The sequence below is a fragment of the Haliotis rubra genome, unplaced genomic scaffold (assembly GCF_003918875.1).
Source record: "Haliotis rubra isolate DU_JTF1 unplaced genomic scaffold, ASM391887v1 Scf118, whole genome shotgun sequence".
Taxonomy (NCBI): Eukaryota; Metazoa; Mollusca; class Gastropoda; order Lepetellida; family Haliotidae; genus Haliotis; species Haliotis rubra.
Window position 1 is genome coordinate 1,080,997 of NW_025765092.1, and position 23,344 is coordinate 1,104,340.

Genomic DNA, 23,344 nt, shown 5'->3' on the forward strand with positions numbered 1-23,344 from the left:
TATAAACAATGTAGCATCATACACAACGAACCGTGTCCCACCACAAACTAACAGTGTCCCACCACACTATAAACCATGTCCCACCACACCTTAACCTGTGTCTCACCACACTGTATTCGTGTCCCACCACACTATAAACGTTGTATCACCAAATATAAATCGTGTCCCACCACACTATAAACCTTGTACCACCAAATAAAAACCTTGTACACATATATTAACCTTGTCCCACCACATATAAACCTGATACACATATATAAACCTTGTACCACCACAAATAAACCGTGTCCCAGCACACACTATGAACCCATCCCCACGCCTTCACGCGTTCTGCCCCACCTCCTCAGTTTACAAGTGAACACAAAGCAGACCAACCAGTGTTGAGTGATGGTCGACCCCTCTTGTTTACAAGCCCATACATTGTACTACGGTTTCCCCTGGTGTTGTTGCAAGCTGGTCTATTATAAAGAACGGTGTAAACGAAGCGATAGGCATGTTTGGACGTCTTTCATCATAGCTGATGGGTACAAGTGTGTAGTGATGAAGCTACTCCGTCGGGGAATTCTTCGGGCTTCCCTCGTGTCTTGTTCTGTAGGGAGGGGAAACTCTACAAGCCTATCACTGTAGTGATGACGGGACCCCACCAGGAGACACACATGCCGGCACAAACTGGGACCGTCTAAAAACACCGTAACAAAACACGTTCACTCACATTGACTGCTAATCCAAAACATCTTCCCACCTGGTGCAAATGCTGTAAGGATCCGTCTGGTGCGCCCCCGAAACAGGGCGGAAGGTGGGTGGTGGTGAACTTGAGAGGGGTGGGTGGAGGGGTGGTGAAGTTGAGTATCACCACGCCTTCTCCGGTTCATCTGTATTCACTGCATCAATGGTGGGGAGGGCGGATCACAACCTGCACACGATAAATACATCCGCGCCCAAAAGTAAACACCACGCGTTAAAGTGTGACCCTCTGGTTAGCTCCGACCAGAATACCTCAGTTTGCTCTCATTTAGGTTTGTCCGAATGTCCGACTTGTTTTGTTTTGCCAGGTGTGGAGTGGACTGTCCGAGTGTGACAAAAGGGCATGTGAACGGATTTAACTTGCCGGACGCTTGACTGACCGATGCGATGCCCATGTTGTTTTACGCTTACCACAATGCCGGTTAAAATTCGGCAAACAATTTGTGGGAAAACCGAGTAATGATGTTTCACTTGGAACAATTTTCTGGGTGATTAAACAAAGGAACCATTCAACGGCTGTCATTTCAAAGCCTGACCTTTCAAAACGCCGGATGGTCTGTTGTTTTTCAATTAATGTCCTTTTAATATTAAAAAGCATTCAGTTTACGAAATCCGCCCATGGTCAAATCTTAACCTGTTTTGATATCTTAACCTTTTAAACTTTTATTGATAAGCAGACATTTATATTTTCTAAAGGTACGGTAAAGACAATTCCCTTACAAACTAACATCCCATACACATACAACCAAACACATGTTTTATCAGGTGTTAATAGTTTTAACACCTGATAAAACATGTGTTTGGTTGTATGCTTTGTAGTTTTACAGCTTTTGTCCCACCACACTATAAACAATGTAGCATCATACACAACGAACCGTGTCCCACCACAAACTAACAGTGTCCCACCACACTATAAACCATGTCCCACCACACCTTAACCTGTGTCTCACCACACTGTATTCGTGTCCCACCACACTATAAACGTTGTATCACCAAATATAAATCGTGTCCCACCACACTATAAACCTTGTACCACCAAATAAAAACCTTGTACACATATATTAACCTTGTCCCACCACATATAAACCTGATACACATATATAAACCTTGTACCACCACAAATAAACCGTGTCCCAGCACACACTATGAACCCATCCCCCACGCCTTCACGCGTTCTGCCCCACCTCCTCAGTTTACAAGTGAACACAAAGCAGACCAACCAGTGTTGAGTGATGGTCGACCCCTCTTGTTTACAAGCCCATACATTGTACTACGGTTTCCCTGGTGTTGTTGCAAGCTGGTCTATTATAAAGAACGGTGTAAACGAAGCGATAGGCATGTTTGGACGTCTTTCATCATAGCTGATGGGTACAAGTGTGTAGTGATGAAGCTACTCCGTCGGGGAATTCTTCGGGCTTCCCTCGTGTCTTGTTCTGTAGGGAGGGGGAAACTCTACAAGCCTATCACTGTAGTGACGGGACCCCACCAGGAGACACACATGCCGGCACAAACTGGGACCGTCTAAAAACACCGTAACAAAACACGTTCACTCACATTGACTGCTAATCCAAAACATCTTCCCACCTGGTGCAAATGCTGTAAGGATCCGTCTGGTGCGCCCCGAAACAGGGCGGAAGGTGGGTGGTGGTGAACTTGAGAGGGGTGGGTGGAGGGTGGTGAAGTTGAGAGGGGGGTGGGTGGAGGGATGGTGGATGAGGTTGAGTGGGGGTGGGGGTGGATTGGTCAAGTTGAGAGTGGCTGGATGGGTAGTGGTGAGGTTGAGAGGGAGTGAGTGGATAGCTGATGGATGAGGTTGAGAGGGCGGTGGATGGGTAGTGGTGAGGTCGAGAGGGCGATGGATGGGTAGTGGTGAGGTCGAGAGGGCGGTGGATGGGTAGTGGTGAGGTTGAGAGGGCGGTGGATGGGTAGTGGTGAGGTTGAGAGGGCTGTGGATGGGTAGTGGTGAGGTCGAGAGGGCGATGGATGGGTAGTGGTGAGGTCGAGAGGGCGGTGGATGGGTAGTGGTGATGTCGAGAGGGCGGTGAATGGGTAGTGGTGAGGTCGAGAGGGCGGTGGATAGGTAGTGGTGAGGTTGAGAGAGCGGTGGGTGGGTAGTGGTGAGGTCGAGAGGGCGGTGGATGGGTAGTGGTGAGGTTGAGAGGGCGATAGATGGGTAGTGGTGAGGTCGAGAGGGCGATGGATGGGTAGTGGTGAGGTCGAGAGGGCGGTGGATGGGTAGTGGTGATGTCGAGAGGGCGGTGGATGGGTAGTGGTGAGGTTGAGAGGGCGGTGGATGGGTAGTGGTGAGGTTGAGAGAGGCGGTGGGTGGGTAGTGGTGAGGTTGAGAGGGCGGTGGATGGGTAGTGGTGAGGTCGAGAGGGCGATAGATGGGTAGTGGTGAGGTCGAGAGGGCGGTGGATGGGTAGTGGTGAGGTTGAGAGGGCGGTGGATGGGTAGTGGTGAGGTCGAGAGGGCGGTGGATGGGTAGTGGTGAGGTCGAGGGGCGGTGGACGGGTAGTGGTGAGGTCGAGAGGGCGGTGGATGGCAGTGGTGATGTCGGAGGGCGGTGGATGGGTAGTGGTGATGTCGAGAGGGCGGTGGATGGGTAGTGGTGAGGTCGAGAGGGCGGTGGATGGGTAGTGGTGAGGTAGAGAGGGCGGTGGATGGGTAGTGGTGAGGTTGAGAGGGCGGTGGATGGGTAGTGGTGGGTGAGGTTGAGAGAGGGCGGTGGATGGGTAGTGGTGAGGTTGAGAGGGCGGTGGATGGGTAGTGGTGATGTCGAGAGAGGGCGTGGATGGGTAGTGGTGAGTGATGTCGAGAGGGCGGTGGATGGAGTAGTGGTGAGGCCGAGAGGGCGGTGGATGATGGGAAGTGGTGAGGAAGGAGGTGGTGGGTTGAGAGGGCGGTGGATGGGTAGTGGTGAGGTTGAGAGGGGTGGGTGGAAGGGTGGTGAGTGAAGGTGAAATAAGGGGGGTGGGATAAAGTGGGGACAACGTTACTGTATCACATACGTTCATGCTTTGTGTCCAACTGTAAACATAAAATTATACAATGTTCTCGTCACAATATGGCTGAAATATTGTCGATGTGACGATAAATATTAACTCATTCACTCACTCCAACTGCAAACAACATGGTTAGCCGGGAAGGTTCCGCTTTCATTTCTTTATTTCTGTCATTTATGATGCTTCCAGCATGTCTGAACGGTCCCAGAATGTGTGGTATGATCATAGGAGGGCAAGAATGTTATGCGGTTACTGAAAGTCGTGAAGAATCGGCCCTGATGGCCGTGGTAAACATGGCTGACAAACTCACGTTGATGGTAGTTTGCATTTCATTGGTATTATTTGAGAATTACTCTGAGTCTCTGACACGCAGATTGTCCAGTTGCAGCTGTGATAAATCACAAACATACTCACACAAATATATGTATATTCTTTCTCTATTTTCGCGTTGCTTTTGTTTAACATAACGTCTGCATTCACATCACGTTATTTTGAAAACGTTTCGTGAAACTGACTCTCATTCGGGTCCAAATGAGGAAAAGAATATAGTGAGTGAGTGAGTTGGGTTTTACGCCGCCTTTAGCAATATTCCCGTAATATCACGGCGGGGGACACCAGAAATGGGTTTCACACACTGTACCCACGTGGGGAATCGAACCCGTGCCTTCGGCGTGACGAGCGAACGCTTTAACCACTAGGCTACCCCGGCCACCGGAAGTGAACATATACACAAACACAAATCAATGAAAGCTTATAGCATTCTACCCGTTTCTTAGATGTGCAGTCTGTATATTCCCATTGTGGAAATATTCAATACGTACACATATGTAAAATATCTATATCAACAGTCCATATATACAGGACAATTCGATCGTTCCAGTGGACGTTGTACATGCCTTACCCACTGCCTGTGTTTTCGCTCAAACAATCACGTCGCTGCTCAAAAACAACCAATCTGTCTGAATAAAATGTAATGCGTCTTTCACACGTCCTGGTCCCGCGAGAGATCCGCGATGTCCGAGATACGACGTGATCTTTGGGGCGAACAGACGTCAAGAGCGGCCATTTTGCTTTTGGAAGACTGTGGCTAGAAATAGCCAAACATGAAACGGATTTCAGTGTTCGTTTGATCTATCATCCGATTATAAAATATCAACCCTGCTCCTCCATCCGCGTGGAGAGATTCCAAACACAGAACAAACAAGCGCCGGGGACGGTGCTGCGAACGACATATGGCACGACCTCCCTACTCGGTCCGGTGCCGACGATCCGAGTTTCTGTTACATGGACCAGTGCCCGGATTACAAGCCCCAAGTGTATTCGTCGTCCGGCTCTTCCAGATATCTTTGTTTGTAGCACGAACGCACCTCGGAGCGATTAGTGATACAACATTATTAAAGCAAAAAATAATATGTATTTTTACATCTTCAAGAGTGTAAACAGCGGCTTACAAGGCTTACAGATTTAGAGTAGTGACAACTGGTGTTATTTGAGCATTAACGGTTCTTATTGCATTGTTTCGTTTGTCTGTGAAGTGTTCGTGGAACGAATAACATCCCATTTCATGCCGATTATTCTACATCGGCTTCTTTACTGGGCGAAGGATTTCTCACTGTCGCCGGTTTCTGGTTATTAAGAAAATTGACATGTCCAATAAACTAACAGCTTTTGGACGAGGATTTATTGTGATGATGGTTTAAAAACGGTATCGAAATCCTGAAATTCTACAAGCAGTTACGGTAACTTTAAAACTGACACAAGCGCGAAAACGAAAATAGTCTGTTATATTTCTGTCCATAAAAGTTTCATTTGGCTCCCATCGTATTGTGGTGGTTGGGTGAGTGTGTGGGGGTTCCCATGGTATTTGGGTGGTTGTGTGTGGTTGTGGTTGTGTGTGGTTGTGTGTGTGTGTGTGTGTGTGTGTGTGTGTGTGTGTGTGTGGGTGTTGAGGGGTGTGGGGTGGGTGTGTGGGGGGGTTGTGGTTTGGGGTTGAGCGTGACGTTTGGAGGTTTGGATTTAGATTTAGGTAGTTTGAAATTTGGGTATCGGTATCATATTTAACCATACAAACGAAATTACGCCCAATGGGACAAAAGAAACATGTATTACGTGTTATTTAATCACCAGCTATGGGAAGCCGAACATAAATGAGGTAGTGAGTGAATAACCACTCGGCTACCCCACCGTACCCTGAACGTGAATGACGGTCTCTTCATATGTCGAACTGAGTAACATCTATCTACAAGCCACCAGTATTTACCATATGGAATGTTCCTTTAATGCTGATTGTCTTGGGTTGAACAACGTTTGTAAAGATATTATCACTTACGCCCTTCACATAGATCATGTCAAGGTGCCATGCCCATCATACCTTCCTGTCATGCGCAGACAGACTGGTAGGCAAATGGTCAGTAATTACGCTCTCGCTAGACCTGTTGTCTAAAGAATGAACATAGATATAGCGAGAAGACAGTGAAAAATATCGTAGTGGCAGGTTGAGCACCTTGTTAACAAGCGTACTATAGGCATAAGCTACTACATGGAGTGATGTGTACCATCATACTATAGGCATTAGTTACTGTGGAGTGATAGCGTACTATCATCGGCACTCCAACATCAGATGACCTTCCCGTGTGATGGAGAAGGAGAAGCTACTGTTGTCGCCGTAATTCACCTGCATGTCGTAATTGATTAGGCTTTAGACAACAATGTATACTTTTTGCTTGAAATGTTTTAATCCCTGGCAAAACAACATGAACACGGCCGACAGCCACCTCGATAAATTAAATGGCCACGCAAACGTGAGAGAGCGTGGGAATGCGAGATTCCACTCCAGATAGATGGGAGCCAGTGTACACGAGGATTCGTTACACCTGAAAAATCCCTCTAATGTATGTTGCACCCAAGGACTAACATTCCTGTACACACGATTAAAATGACTGCGTTTCCTTCTGAAAGAAATTCACAACTAAAAAACTAATCTTATTAATCCTAAAATTATCGTGAATTAGGAATGACAAACCTGAGACCATTTCTGGGCTCTGACCAAACATACCTTCAGTGTTCTTATGAAAATGGGGCGGTGGGGTAGCCAATGGTTAAAGCGTTGGCTCGTCACGCCGAAGACCCGGGTTCGATTCCCCACATGGGTACAATGTGTTAAGCCCATTTCTGGTGTCCCCCGCCGTGATATTGCTGGAATATTGCTAAAAGCGGCGTAAAACTAAACTCAGCCAGTCAGTCAGTCTTATGAAAATACTCATATTTTTGTATTATACTTACATTGGTATCTCATCACGTCGGACAAACATTCATATATGGCATGTATCATTGTGTGGGTGAAAAGGGTTGAATTGTTTAATGAAGATAAATGCTTACGTGGTTTCGTATAGAGAAAGGTATGAATGGTTTCTGGAATAGAGAATGCTATTGTCGGTTTCGTAATGAGAGAGGATTGCCTGGTTCCACGCAGCTAATGGTATCGCAAGAGACTGGATGATATGGTCCTTTGAAAGAAAATGACGTATGTCATGAGTGAGTGAGTGAGTTGGGTTTTACGCCGCTTTTAGCAATATTCCAGCAATATCACGGCAGGGGACACCATAAATTGGCTTCACACATTGTGCCCATGTGGGGATTCGAACCCGGGTCGTCATCGTGACTAGCCGACGCTTTAACCATTGCCCCACGTATGTCATGAAGAGAAATAGTTTGGATGTTTGTTTTAAAACACTGAGCTATAGGACGTCGAGAAAGAGAAAGCATGAACGGTATTATCAACTTGAAGGACTAAAACAGAATGAACTAGGCATACAGTTATAAATGATAATAATAATATTGTTGTTGTTGTTGATGATGACGACGACGACGATGATGACAGAAAACGGCCCAAAATGAGAATATAATAAAATTAACGTGTCGTATTGATCTACTTCTAAGCTCATGTAATGGGCCACTGACAAAACTTAGGGCCAATAGACCCTTAAGCGATGTTAGATACATGTTCCAATTATAATACTTTGTATTGCCATCATTAATATCATTCAATTGGAATTTGCTTATGAGCGTCTTATGAAACATTCGTGTTAATATTATATTGATGATGTCCTAATATAGATCAATACACTACACACACCTGTTAGAGGTCACTACTCACAGATAGTCCCAAGAAGCCTGGCTCTCTCCAGGTAGTAAATGACTTCTGATTCAGAGATGAAATGTTCAAGGTAAAGTACATTAGGGTTTTCTCATCAGTATTATGTAAGATTATACCGGACCTGAGATCAGATGTGCAGCATTACGCCCTAGGTAGGAGTAAGTCAGTAGAGTTAGATAACTAACAGATAAGATTTTAGAACCGATAATTCGGCTTCCTCCTTTATCACTGCTAGCTATAACTTACTAATTCGTCAAATATTCCCATCTCAATTGTTCGAGAACAAAACCTAACAAATTCCGGTGAAACCCAGAGTGTTATTCTAATCGACTTAAAGGGAAGGAAGACAAAACACACGTGTAAACTGAGACTATGCGAGAATACTGTGAAACGCCTATCACCTCCGAGAGCCTACAGCCTTGCATTGTGCCCGGCCACTCTGTGGATGACACAGTCACTCTACTGCTGTCATCGGTTTGAACTCTAAGACCGATTTCAGCTGCTCAAAGTCCGCTTTTGTAAGAACCGAGTCCAACCTTTACCCCAACCCGGGTTAGATTTCCGGCCTGTCGTACCATCACCGAGATTTGGTTACTAACAAATGACGTCCACGGAGAAAACACTACCACGTGAGGGAAGCTAATATTTTTGTTCACTGACACAATAATCATTTATCGTCATTTTGAGAAGAAAATATGTCAGACAAGAAAATTCTACGTTTCATTGATGCGCAACGCCAAAACCGGACTTGATACTTTCTGGAATGAGATTCTTCCGAAATCCGCTCCACAGACAACTTCAGTGAGTCTGGTGATTGAAACTACACCGATAAAAAGACGTTCTTCGTGATTTTTTAACACATCTGTCAATTTGTCTGGCTCAAATATTATGATATGATATTCGATCAGATAATAATGATGTATTGGGGATTGAAAATAAATTAAGATTAATGACCTTCGAGAGGTTGGAAATTAGGACCTTTGACCCTGGCATGGTCATGCAAGTGAAACCGGAAGTCAGAACCAGTGTTAAAGATCGCAGTACCTTGTTACCATCAATTATGCTTGCATTAAATTTAGTACAAATTTGAATGAATTTTTGTCATTTAGACCGTAATGTCGCCTATTTTATTCTCTTAGTTTCGTAAATCTGGTTAAACAAATCATTCAAGATCACCATTGACACGTTTTTTTAACATCAGACCATTTCGTTAAAATATCAAACTTTATCACAATGCTCGGGCATTACACATCCGCAACTGACTTTTGTCCGAGTTTAACAACGCTATATTAAGTATTTCTTCCGAAAAGTAAGATTATCCTAAAAAGTCGTTAAGCTGAACATATGGTTTTATTACATCCTGAAACTCTGCCGAAGATGTTACCTCCGAATGTGACGTTTTATAGAAGTCAATGGGGCCTGAGAGCGCCTTTGTTACTTAGCGACCTACATGTTATATAAATGTCTATCTAGCTATTATTGATAAACATATCTCACAACCCACAACAACCCAGACATATACATAAAAACCTAACGCTTCAAATAATTCTGAATATGATAAATGATTTGAAAACAAAATCGTTTTCAATTTGTGTTTCTCGTCCGCATAAAGTATTTATATTTTAAAGCAAAAGTTACTTCCATGGTAATCTATAACATTTTGCAATCCATCACAGCGTTTAATAATAACTGATACAATTCAAATCCAGGTCAAAACAATATTTGATAATCAAAATGGCCAATGAGAGATGGTGGCAGATACTGCGGGCCGATCCTCCCCTCCAATTAGCATTGAGATCCCCTATTCAGATCATCGCATTAACACTCAAGCAGCCCTTTAACACCGTACGAGTCGAGCCTAGCTTGTGAGCCGTAGTTTATGAGCCATGGGTCACACGAGAGCTCGCTCCGTCATGCTTTGGGCTTTCGTCGCGCATAAACATTCACCGTCATTTGATAATGATAAAGCTACTACAGGCACTACATATGCGAAATCATTCAGAGTCTTGATACAATCGCGCCGCGTGATTTCCAGCGATAGAGGAGTGTAAATGTATTAACTAACGGGACTCACAAAGCAGTTAGTCAATAAAACATTACGCGGTTACATTGCCTCTGCCACGCGTTTCGTGAGTTTATGTTGTCATAAATACGCTGAGTCTCGCTCGGGCCGACTGTATCGTTACTCCGTCTTTATGTGTTTTTCATGGTACGTTATGATCTCTTTATCATGCATCCTAACCCTCCAACACCCATTCCGAATCTCGTTTCACGACCCGGTGCAAGTTTTCATACACACCGACGAATCTTACACCAACAAATCGGTAATAAATTTGACAATGTTAGCCAAATGAAAGCTGAGTTTGTTTAAACAAAATCGAGTTGGTGCTAATATCGCCTCAAAATTGGACATCGTAAAGATAGAATAACTTAAGCCGTGTGTTTAATAGACGTTCAATAGCCAAGCACGAGATATGTGGTCATTTCGTCTGGATAATATTTACAGTGACCACTGCAGCGGTACACGCATTGGTTGAAAACTTGAATCGGGTTGTTTACCGAATCGAAGACATTCCCAGCCACGTTTGATCAACTGGATGTTTGTATAAACGTTTCAATAGAAACCAACGGTCTCATATGGGTACATACGTTACACAAACTCCCAGCTCGGCGAGTTTCATTATCAGCTGGAGATGCAATGACCGGCAACACAAGCAGCTATCTCCCAACAGAAACCACTTGTAAATATTGTGTTCCTTTCTATTGATTAGGAGAAGAAATTCATCAATATTAAGGAGAGTGTTTTGTCATCAAACAACTTCAAAGAACTGTGGGGGAATGCGGATCCGTTGTGTCCATGTGCGAGCTGCGGCGGAGTAATCGCAGGTTTAAAGACCGGATTACTCCGCTGATTACTTGTTATTGCGCCATGAATAAAAACGTGGCTTTTTGCGACCTCACTCCTGAAAACTTCATTCCCAAGTCATAAGCCACGCTTACGCGCGCCTAACACTGACAAATTGAACTAATTCATAAAAATAATCACTGAAATCTCCATTTGGAATATTCATAGGCAATATTTCATTGTCTGGTCCGAATTTGTTTGATTTCGTAACCTTCCATTATACAGAATGTGTGTGAGTGATGGCGGTCTAAGGATAGCTTTTATATGCATTAGGCACCATGAAAGGGTTTAAGACATTGAAAAGACATGCATTCATTGACTGCATACCCACATTTCATCACTAGGTTGCTTTGTAGCTGGATGGGTTAATAAAATCAGACTTTGGGTTCAGACAAGACCATGCTTCAACAGTGATTACAGTGAATTTGATTTGATATGGAAATTCTTGCCAAAAAGGTCGGCGTTATCATGTAACTGACGGAATAAAGAGGTCAGTGGGTGATTTAATGTAACGGGAGTGTATTTGATATAGTTAAAGACAAGCGAAAATATAAACAAAATTATACTTGTATTTTTACAATTTTTGTAAAAGTTAAAACGAATCTGTTTGATTTCAGAGATGCAAGCCTTCATCGAAGTCTTATGATCTTCTCAAGTTTATATTATGGCTATATAACCATGGCTTATACTGTTTTTATTCTCCCCTACCTAACTTATTTCCTTCTACCCTGTCTTTATCTTGATTTGAGTGATTTATATTAACTTTTGTTTTCCTTCTTTTCTGTGTCGTCTCATCCTCCTAATATCTATAATTCTACACATTCTCTTCTGTTTCCCCGCGCACAGTTGTTTTTTCTCGATCTCTACCTTCGAGTCAGTCCTTTATTAGAAAACATCGTTCGGTGTGGAGGCCTTTGCGCATTTCTTTACCTGCACTGAACACGTGTGATACATATTCGTAAGCTAACATGGGGATTGCAGCATGCTACCATGCCTCTGCTTGTTAACTTGTTAGATTTCTTTCAGGATCTCGCTTGTTAACATGGTAACTGGCATTTTAACATAGGAACTCGCTTGTTAACATAGTAACTGGCATTTTAACATAGGAACTCGCTTGTTAACATAGTAACTGGCATATTAACTTAGGGTCTCGCTTGTTAACATGGCAACGGGCATTTTTAACACTCTGCTTGTTAACTTGTTAGATTTCTTTCAGGATCTCGCTTGTTAACATGGTAACTGGCATATTAACATAGGAACTCGCTTGTTAACATGGTAACTGGCATATTAACATAGGAACTCGCTTGTTAACATGGTAACTGGCATATTAACATAGGAACTCGCTTGTTAACATGACAACGGGCATTTTAACATAGGGACTCACATGGCTAAATGGACTTCTACATATTAGCGACAGATATACAAGACTAGCGTATATCTCTCTCTGAGGCGGTGTGTAATGAAAACCGCACACTTCACACACACGCGTCATTCTTATCTGGTGTGATTAAACATGATCAGAACCACGCAGCTATTCCGTGTAACAGGAGACGGATTAAACGTGTGACCTATATGAAGGAACTTACATCTCTTTGTGATGGGGACATATGCATCATGACGCCACAGAGAGAGAGAGAGAAAGAGAGAGAGAGAGAGAGAGAGATTCAAGAAGCATGGAGTTAAATTCTGAGAGAGAGAGAAAGAGAGAGAGAGAGTGAGCTGAAACTTGAGGATTCAAGAAGCATGGAGTTAAATTCTGAGAGAGAGGAGAGAGAGAGCTGAAACTTGAGGATTCAAGAAGCGTGGAGTTAAATTCTGAGAGAGAGAGAGAGTCGTCTTTACGCTTAACCTTCGGTTACGTTGAGTATCTTTTTACAGTGCAGGAAAAGAAGGCTAGATGAAAGTAATAGAGAGGGCGAGGGGACAGGGAAAGCGGGATGATAGTTAGTGATACAGGGTACATAGGCAATGTAGCTTTAGAAAACCTCAAATTGCGTAAGAAAACCAGCCCTGTATCTTTTGTCATCCTCAAAAACACCCTTGTCTGTACCCACTGGTCACGTGACCAAGAGAGACATTACTCCTGGCTAATGAAACACATGCTTGACTTTTACAGGGTAGTAGAAGGGTTGCGTTCTTCTAGAAGCAAACAAACATATCTCACATGTTGTGAAATAGGCCCAATACGGTGCACATGCTATCTCGGCGAGACTGTAGCACCGGTGTTTTATTGGTTCCAGCACCATGGCCCCACAGATAGTGGCGTGACCTGACACAACAGATTTATGCTTCTTCTGACGGAGGTGCTGCTGAAGCACATGGATGTATGCAGCGGGGAATGAATGGACATCTTCATCCGTCACCATAATCCTATCCATTAACTTAAACAGGACACAGGTCGCTTGATACTATTATTCGTGTGCCAATTGTTTAGTACAAAACAAACAAAGGTGTGTTTTTTATAAATCAGCATGTTCTTTCCCATAGAGTTGAATTATTTGATGGATGTTTTTTTTACTCTGGAGCCATGGGGTAGGTTAGTGGATACAACGTTCGCTCGTCACGCCGAAGACCCGGGTTCGCTTCCCTATATGAGTACAATAGTATGGCCTATTTCTGGTGTTGTGATATTGCTGGAATATAGCTTAAAGTGGAGTAAAACTAAAGCTCATTCACTGACATTTTTAATCAGTCAAGATATAACTATTTTGAACATGAGACCGGTGTCAGCTTGGAATAACGGTATCGTGACACGAATGTACAGTTAGAGCAGCCACCTTATGGGAGATAACTCTACCTGACGGTTGTCAACTCTACTACTGAAAAATGGAGTTACCGTACGTTCTTAAACAACGCTTTCCGAATACAAAATAGACACAATATATATTGTCTAGAAAATTGTATCTAATATGTAACGGAGACATTTATGACATGTGCACATCTGGGTGTAAGATAAATGATCTCTATCAATTAAACAAACGCACACCGACCCAAATCTCTCTCTCCCCCCACCTTCTTCACCGCCACACCACACACACACACACATCGTTTTTATCAAATGCAGAACCTATCCCGCGCGTTTCCGTCAGCAGACCGAGAAATGCCGACTTGCATTAAAACTCCTCCGCTCATCGTTTGATCATCAAAGCTTTGTATGTACACATAAATATGTATACGGTAATAACATCAACATATTTTTTAGATATCATCTGGTAATATATACCAACACGTGAATAAATACACATATGAAGCGACTTTGACTGTTGAAACAAGCTTCTCATCCAAGTAAATATTACTTCATAGGCATAACGCGCACCTGGCATCAATTAACCCCTGACCTGTGCCGCAGGTAACCATTTGCGGGGCATATGCTGTCCATATTTATCTGCAGTTGTGCTAGATCTGTAGAATCGTAGCATTACAGTCTGCATATTAATAATAGGAAAATAATTCTGTTAATGGATTTGCAAGGATATTTCGTGGTTGGTTTATCAGCTTGTTAGCAGGGCCTTAATAGGTTTCAGATGGTATCAGTGTTCTTATGTAATAGGTTCCATTTGACTCATACTTGACATTTACTGTTACGACTGATCGTCATGCAAATATTGATGTTTCTGAAACTACTGCAAATATTACAAAGTAATTTGATATAGTATCAAGTGTATATAACGTATGAGGTTCTAATCACCATGTAAATACTTCTCTGACTTCACAAACTATTCTTTCTCAAAGACATGCATGGTTCAGGCAAACATTCCAATCTGCATCTCAAGGAAAAAGAACCTCACGAGGTTTTACATGTATCCATTTTATTGAAAACACGGATGCGTTTAACCATATTATTACTGGTTATATTTAATGTACATTCAAATATATTTCAAGTATTTTCATGTACTAGATATCTGGACCTTCACCTTCTGGTAGCAACCCTTCAAGTTCTAAAAAGTCCATACTCGACCTGGTCTAATTGTATGTGGATGCATTCAGATGCTACTAACCCTAAAACACATATTCTTCATGGACAACTTCTCTGAGTGGCATTTTAGAAGTTGGGATGTACAATAGTGAACAAACTGTATCTAGAAGCAGGAAAATGGTACAAGAATCTGTATCGAAACGTCGCACTCACGAAATAAAAGAAGTTGTTATCCATAAAATTTGTTCAATATTATTCTTCATGGACATTGAATCATGAAGTGATACGTACCAAAGTGCTCAGTAACACAGTGTACGTTTATCTCTGTCGAAGTCTCCATTTACAGACATTTAGTTCCATGTATTTTTGAACATTTTATAACGCACATAGTGTATTGTATTCCACTCAGAGATGACACGAAGTAGCGTGTGAAGTTGTGTTATTTGCATCCTACTTTTGCTGAATTGGATTTAATATTAACACCATCTTTTAAGCAATACTATTTCAATTTGTTTACTTCGCTATGCAGAGAAGCATTTCCATCTGCCTCGGTGGTTTGTATATTTTATTTGTTTATATTGTTTTATACTTAAGAAATCTTAAACATCCCTGTATACAAACTCAGGTATAGAAAATAATGTATTGGTAGTCATAGGTCTTAAATACTCGCTGTCACATTCCGTAAAACTTCAACATGTTTGTGTTAAAAGCAAGTTGAAATACATCTGTACTTATTTAATTAAACGAGGCAGTTAGTCGTATTCAAGTCTGGTATATAAGATAATTAACCAATATGATCCCCTCTGTGTGATAATGTTATCAGAATGGGTGTGACACTGAGCCACATATCTGAGGGTCGGGCGCGTGATCGCCCTAAAACTAATTAACTCATCAACACACCCAAGCTCTTTACAGCGCTCGAATTGTCATGGCATTGTGACTGAGTGCGAGTCCTATCCGATCACATCTAACCACTTCACATTGAATTTATGTACTTATGTATTCTGAATAATAAGGAATTTCGAACAGAATGGTTATATCGAAGAGCAGAATGACATTACATAACAGTGCAAGGGATCTGAAGGCATGCATATCCGTTTCACTTGTATTACAGTTCTGTATTGTAGGGAGAATGTGGCACTCTATCAATCATTCTTGGTTGTGAATTATGATTGTAATGGTTGTATGGGTGAAACATGATTGTAATGGTTGTATGGGTGAAACATGATTGTAATGAGGTAAACATCTCACTATACAGATGTTACACTCACTAACACGTTCAAATTAAATTATGTAAATTCATAACTGTGAATTTGTCCCAAGCATTCGTTACAAAACACGGTACACCAGAGAGAAAGCCAGTTAAACGGTCGCGTAAGCTGAGACTGTTTGAAATTACTCACAAAGTGTTTGTGGATTTAATTTAACAGATGTTCACAATTCTAGATACATATAACATCAAATATATGATACATTCTTGTACAACGTGGCTTCCAGTTTTATTAACAGGTTGGAGGGTGTTGTATTTCGCTACTCTGATTGCGATGGTTTATTAAATAGTTTTGTCTTGCCCTGGGTCTATCTAGCATCATAAATTGCAACGAATGTGACACCCAGTTTGCTCACACTTGGGTTTCGATGAATGCGATACAAGTCTGTAAGCTGTAAATCCGTCATCACTTCTAATCATTCTAAATCTCTTTAATCTTTTCAAGTATGTATAGTGCAAATTTTGCATTGCGGTTTATTGACATTTCTAAAATATTTCAACCCCAATCATCAAAGTGAAATGTATATTAATATTTATCTTCATAAAATAATCGTAAAAGAAAAATGTCTCACCTTGCTACATCCACGTTATTAAAACACTTGGGGCGGCAACATCAAAGGCTCCACAGAGGTGCAAATTACAGGTAATATGTATCCAATACACTATGTTTAGTGGGATGTGCAGGGCTGATAACACAACAATGACCACAGATGCTGACCCTCTCGTAGATTCCTGAGGGTAGAGGAATCAGGCCCGGGGGTGAAGAGATATCCCGTGTGTGGAGGAGAACCGTAATTTCAATGCTGAGGTATTCCGACTGGCCGTAGTGATCGCTATACGAACGGCCGTCTGAAAGCTAGATTAAACACCATGTGTTTAAACTACAGCTCTCACGCGAACTTCAAACATACACAGCCTGCGATTGGGCCATTCAGATCCTCGACGAATACACATTGATCAAATTCGCATTAAGATCCATTAAATTTTACAATATCGCATATAACTAGTCCACGAGCGGATTTGTTATTGTGCTCATTTCATTGGATGATGAAGACAGCCCTAATGAGAATTCGCTCTCTGATTGGCTGCTTCGTCAGCGATCCATTCACACAGAGAGGGGCGAGATTCACATTCGTGGCTGCTCAGGAACAGGCAGCATTCGGGGATGTGTACTAGCTTAACAAGTTATCACGGTTGGCTAATAGATAAAAATATTGACAGATACAGAATAGATGTGAATGGATTTGGTAACCCCTAGGGTTACAATCACGGATTTACCCCAAAAATTTAATTATAGTTTTATACAAAAGCACCACGATCCAGTTCTCCGGGCTTAAGGGTGTATATAGCGGGTGAGTGCAGACCCATGTTCTGATAAACCCTCACACTTGAGGTGTTTCGTTTCGCTGGAACCCACGAAGTCCCCCTCTTATAATTGTTAGGAAAATACCTTAAGATGAATGGAAGAACTCGCGGAAAATATTATTCTAAACAACAGCGTAAATATCGAAGAATGGGGCGAACAATACTCCGAAGAATCGCCGCAAGGGGAACGGTGCTTTTGTACGTGGAGTTTGACACTTGTAGTCAGGTTGGGCTACTTCTTAGTACGGACAAAATTAACAGGTAATGAGTTTATTTATCCGGATAAATTGATGTATATAGCGGGGACCGCGTGTGAATCCCAGGTGACGAATAGCTTGGAGGCAAAACCTTGTGAAAGAGAGGGATTTTAAGACATTTGGGGACACAATCGTGAACACAGCCATGAAAATAACCTGTCAGTGGGAATTCAAATTTCATGAGAACGGAAACATAACTGTAAACTATTTTACAAAAATAGCTTTTGGGTAAACTTATGAAAAAGCGTACTTATATCTTCCGGACCTCATGAACATTTTATATAGCGTTTGTGTTATAGTTTAAGAGCTGCAAATATAACATATTTAATTCTATTAAGTCTTGCTTAAAAAGCTGACCTGAACATATGTTGTCCTATATTAAACTTTCTCAATCAATGAGTGGGCAGATCAAATAATTCAATAACGTTGTCATGGAAACAACTATTCATGGATTCACATTACAACGCTTGTATTCTGTTTCATATTAGTATATCAATTTACCAGCGCCATGGACTCTGGTTCATCTCATGGTTATTAACCCATCTGCCAACATTGTTTACAAAGCTACCCTTACGAGCCCAACACTAACTATGACGACACATACAATATCCGTTCCGTAATAATATATCATTATCGAAATATGAACGATGTTGTACATACTATGCATATCACGGGTATCATTGTTACAAGTTGATGCAGATGAATATATTGTAATATACATTACTGTACGTTCATAACAGATACAGGGGCGTTGGGGTAGCCTAGTGGTTGAAGTATTGGCTCGTCATGCTGAAGATCCGGTCGGGTTCTTTCCCCTCATGGGTACGATATTTGAGTCCCATTTCTGGTGTTCCTTATCTTTGCTGGAATGTCGCTAAAAGCGCCGTAAATAATCACTCACTCATTATAGCTATAGTATATTATTATGAATGAATGGATGTAATAATATATAAAGTATATATATGGTATATCCAATGGCATGTCGTGATCATATTGATAATAAATTATATTAAAAATATATTTGTGATATATTAATGAAAATACGTATAGAAAGGATACGACAGGAATAGGTATATTATTCCAGACTATTTCAGTAAGAGACTTTTACGCCGCTTTCAGCGACACTCTGGCAATATCACGGGCTTCACACATTGTACCCATGATTGGAATAAAACCCCAACCTCGGCATAACGAGCGAACGCTTTAACCACTGGGCCACCGCCGCACCTTTCTATTGGAGAACGCCAAGACACATGTATAATCTGACAGATAATCTGACATACAGAGTAGGCGTTGTCGGTAACAGCGGCAGTTTACAAAGAAGTGTCAGCAACTACATCATCTCCACCGCTGCTGTCAAAACTCGTTCACTTCGAGACTGTCCATCCAAAATTGATAATGTATAGGACGGGGTATTGTGTTTGAATTAAGTCAGTTGCACAATTTCAAGTATATTAGTTTCCAAGGAAAAGCTGGTTAAAACGTGAACCAGTAAAGAGATTTTCTCCGCAAGAGGCGAGTTGGAGAGAAATGTCTCGCACATGGCATGGGACACCAGAAATAGGCTTTCAAAGAGGAAAACGAACCCGGGCTTTCAGTGTGACAAGACAACGCTTTAACCATCTACCTTTACAAGTTAAATAAGTTAAATCCGATGATGATGAGTGAGTGATACACCCACACTTTCCGATAGGCCCGTGAACATCCGGGTTAGAATTGGTCTTCACCAACCCAAGCTTGTCGTAAGAGGTGCCTAACGGGATCGGGTGGTCAGGCTCGCTGTCTTGGTTGACACATGTCATCATATCCCAATTGCGTAGAGCGATGTTCATGATGTTGATCACTGGATTGTCTGATCGAGACTCGATTATTTACAGACCGTCGTTATACAGTACAGCGTAAACAACAAACAACAAACAACCAAAACAACTTCCTATACACCAGAGTTGGTTTCTTGCATCAGTGCCCTCCATGTGGTCGTGATTCCCCCCCTATTCATTCACTGTAGACTATCGACGGTAAACACTACCGTGTGCGTGTGCACAAATATATAGAAGCATTTTCTATCCTGGTGGGAATATGCTGAGGATTTTCCTTGTGGAACACAGGCGCAATCTCAGTGTGAACAGCTGTCTGCATACTTTACCACAGTCCAGAGAGCATAATTTTCCGATTACGCCTAGAACCGTTTTATCAACAGAGCTCACTATAGAACACCGTCCGTAGCTACATATGTGATCTTTGAACGAGGTTCTGCCTGCATTAATTGTACCGACCGCCGTAATTTGTCCTTCTATAATCTCCAATTTATCACATTCTCATTTTGATACCGCTATCACACTTTATATCCCTGTACAACTGCTGGGTGATGCAGCTCCCATACCCAACACCTCTGTAGAGCTGCTGGTAGATACAGCTCCCATACCTCACACCTCTACAGAACTGCTGGTAGATACAGCTCCCATACCTCACACCTCTATAGAACTGCCGGTACATACAGCTCCCATATCTCACACCTTTATAGAACTGCTGGTAGATACAGCTCCCATACCCCACACCTCTGAAGAGCTGCTGGTAGATACAGCTCCCATACCTCACACCTCTGTAGAGCTGCTGGTAGATACAGCTCCCATACCTCACACCTCTATAGACCTGCTGGCAAATACAGCTCCCATGTCTCACACCTCTGTTGAGCTGCTGGTAGATACAGCTCCCATACCTCACACCTCTATAGAGCTGCTGGTAGATACAGCTCCCATACCTCACATCTCTATAGAGCTGCTGGTAGATACAGCTCCCATGTCTCACACATCTGTAGAACTGCTGGTAGATACAGCTCCTATATCTCACGCCCCTATAGAGCTGCTGGTGGATACATATCCCATACCTCACACCTCTATAGAACTGCTGGTACATACAGCTCCCATATCTCACACCTTTATAGAACTGCTGGTAGATACAGCTCCCATACCCCACACCTCTGAAGAGCTGCTGGTAGATACAGCTCCCATACCTCACACCTCTGTAGAGCTGCTGGTAGATACAGCTCCCATACCTCACACCTCTATAGACCTGCTGGCAAATACAGCTCCCATGTCTCACACCTCTGTTGAGCTGCTGGTAGATACAGCTCCCATACCTCACACCTCTATAGAGCTGCTGGTAGATACAGCTCCCATACCTCACATCTCTATAGAGCTGCTGGTAGATACAGCTCCCATGTCTCACACATCTGTAGAACTGCTGGTAGATACAGCTCCTATATCTCACGCCCCTATAGAGCTGCTGGTGGATACATATCCCATACCTCACACCTCTATAGAGCTGCTGGTACATACAGCTCCCATATCTCACACCTACCTCTACAGAGCTGCTGGCAGATGCAGGTCCAATACCTCACACCTCTTTAGAGCTGCTGGTGGATACAGCTCCCATACCTCACACCTCTATAGAGCTGCTGGTAGATACAGCTCCCATATCTCACACCTCTATAGAGCTGCTGGTAGATACAGCTCCCATATCTCACATCTCTACAGAACTGCTGGTAGATACAGCTCCCATATCTCACATCTCTACAGAACTGCTGGTAGATACAGCTCCCATATCTCAGATCTCTATAGAGCTGCTGGTGGATACAGCTCCCATACCTCACACCTCTATAGAACTGCTGGTACATACAGCTCCCATACCTCACACCTCTATAGAACTGCTGGTAGATACAGCTCCCATACCTCACACCTCTATAGAACTGCTGGTAGATACAGCTCCCATACCTCACACCTCTACAGAACTGCTGGTAGATACAGCTCCCATACCTCACACCTCTATAGAGCTGCTGGTAGATACAGCTCCCATCCCATACCTCACACCTCTACAGAACTGCTGGTAGATACAGCTCCCATACCTCACATCTCTATAGAGCTGCTGGTGGATACAGCTCCCATACCTCACACCTCTACAGAACTGCTGGTAGATACAGCTCCCATACCTCACACCTCTATAGAACTGCCGGTAGATACAGCTCCCATATCTCACACCTCTATAGAGCTGCTGGTAGATACAGCTCCCATATCTCACACCTCTACAGAACTGCCGGTAGATACAGCTCCCATACCTCACACCTCTATAGAGCTGCTGGTAGATACAGCTCCCATATCTCACACCTCTATAGAGCTGCTGGTAGATACAGCTCCCATACCTCACACCTCTATCGAGCTGCTGGTGGATACAGCTCCCATATCTCACACCTCTATAGAACTGCTGGTAGATACAGCTCCCATACCTCACACCTCTACAGAACTGCCGGTAGATACAGCTCCCATACCTCACACTTCTACAGAGCTGCTGGTAGATACAGCTCCCATACCTCACATCTCTATAGAGCTGCTGGTGGATACAGCTCCCATACCTCACACCTCTATAGAACTGCTGGTAGATACAGCTCCCATACCTCACACCTCTACAGAACTGCTGGTAGATACAGCTCCCATACCTCACACCTCTATAGAACTGCTGGTAGATACAGCTCCCATACCTCACACCTCTACAGAACTGCTGGTAGATACAGCTCCCATACCTCACATCTCTATAGAGCTGCTGGTGGATACAGCTCCCATACCTCACACCTCTACAGAACTGCTGGTAGATACAGCTCCCATACCTCACATCTCTATAGAGCTGCTGGTGGATACAGCTCCCATATCTCACACCTCTATAGAACTGCCGGTAGATACAGCTCCCATACCTCACACCTCTATAGAACTGCTGGTAGATACAGCTCCCATATCTCACACCTCTATAGAGCTGCTGGTAGATACAGCTCCCATATCTCACACCTCTATAGAACTGCTGGTAGATACAGCCCCGATACCTCCAACCTCTATAGAGCTGCTGGTAGATACAGCTCCCATACCTCACACCTCTATAGAGCTGCTGGTAGATACAGTTCCCATATCTCACACCTCTATAGAGCTGCTGGTAGATGCAGCTCCCATATCTAACACCTCTATAGAGCTGCTGGTAGATACAGTTCCCATATCTCACACCTCTATAGAGCTGCTGGTAGATACAGCTCCCATATCTAACACCTCTATAGAGCTGCTGGTAGATACAGCTCCCATACCTCACATATCTATAGAGCTGCTGGTGGATACAGCTCCCATATCTCACACCTCTATAGAGCTGCTGGTAGATACAGCTCCCATATCTAACACCTCTATAGAGCTGCTGGTAGATACAGCTCCCATACCTCACATATCTATAGAGCTGCTGGTAGATACAGCTCCCATACCTCACATATCTATAGAGCTGCTGGTGGATACAGCTCCCATACCTCACATCTCTATAGAGCTGCTGGTGGATACAGCTCCCATACCTCACATCTCTATAGAGCTGCAGGCTGTAGATCCCAAGCCCGTACCCTGCGGCAAACGATTGGACTGATGGGTGAGTCCTATATCCAGAGTTGTGTACATTCACGTAATAGTTTGGTTCTTGTCCTGTCATTCGCTGGTAAGTAAGTTGAGATCACCTGCATATATTACCAAGTTGGAATAGCCACATTGTCAAGTTGACATTCCACAAGTATCTGACTTCTACAAACATTACACCCAACTCTCTATTAAATACATTATTGTGTGAAATAAGCAGCTATCTGGAGACGAAGGCACTTTAATTACAGGAATGCTGACGCAAGAGTTTCTTACTTAAAGTTCATTTAGGAAATC

The 23,344-nt window shown here is 43.0% G+C and overlaps 2 protein-coding genes across 2 annotated transcripts; one reads left to right on the forward strand and one right to left on the reverse strand.

Moving 5' to 3' along the window:
- Nucleotides 1-2,306: 2,306 nt before the first annotated feature.
- On the reverse strand, nucleotides 2,307-3,761 carry LOC124259457 (proline-rich extensin-like protein EPR1). The gene has a single exon (XM_046693596.1). The coding sequence runs from the start codon at nucleotides 3,759-3,761 to the stop codon at nucleotides 2,307-2,309; it is 1,455 nt and encodes a 484-aa protein (XP_046549552.1).
- A 4,745-nt stretch (nucleotides 3,762-8,506) lies between these two features.
- On the forward strand, nucleotides 8,507-23,060 carry LOC124259468 (mucin-4-like). Its single transcript, XM_046693605.1, has 2 exons — nucleotides 8,507-8,534; nucleotides 19,993-23,060. Exons 1-2 carry the CDS (start codon nucleotides 8,507-8,509, stop codon nucleotides 23,058-23,060), a joined length of 3,096 nt encoding a protein of 1,031 aa, XP_046549561.1.
- Nucleotides 23,061-23,344: the final 284 nt, after the last annotated feature.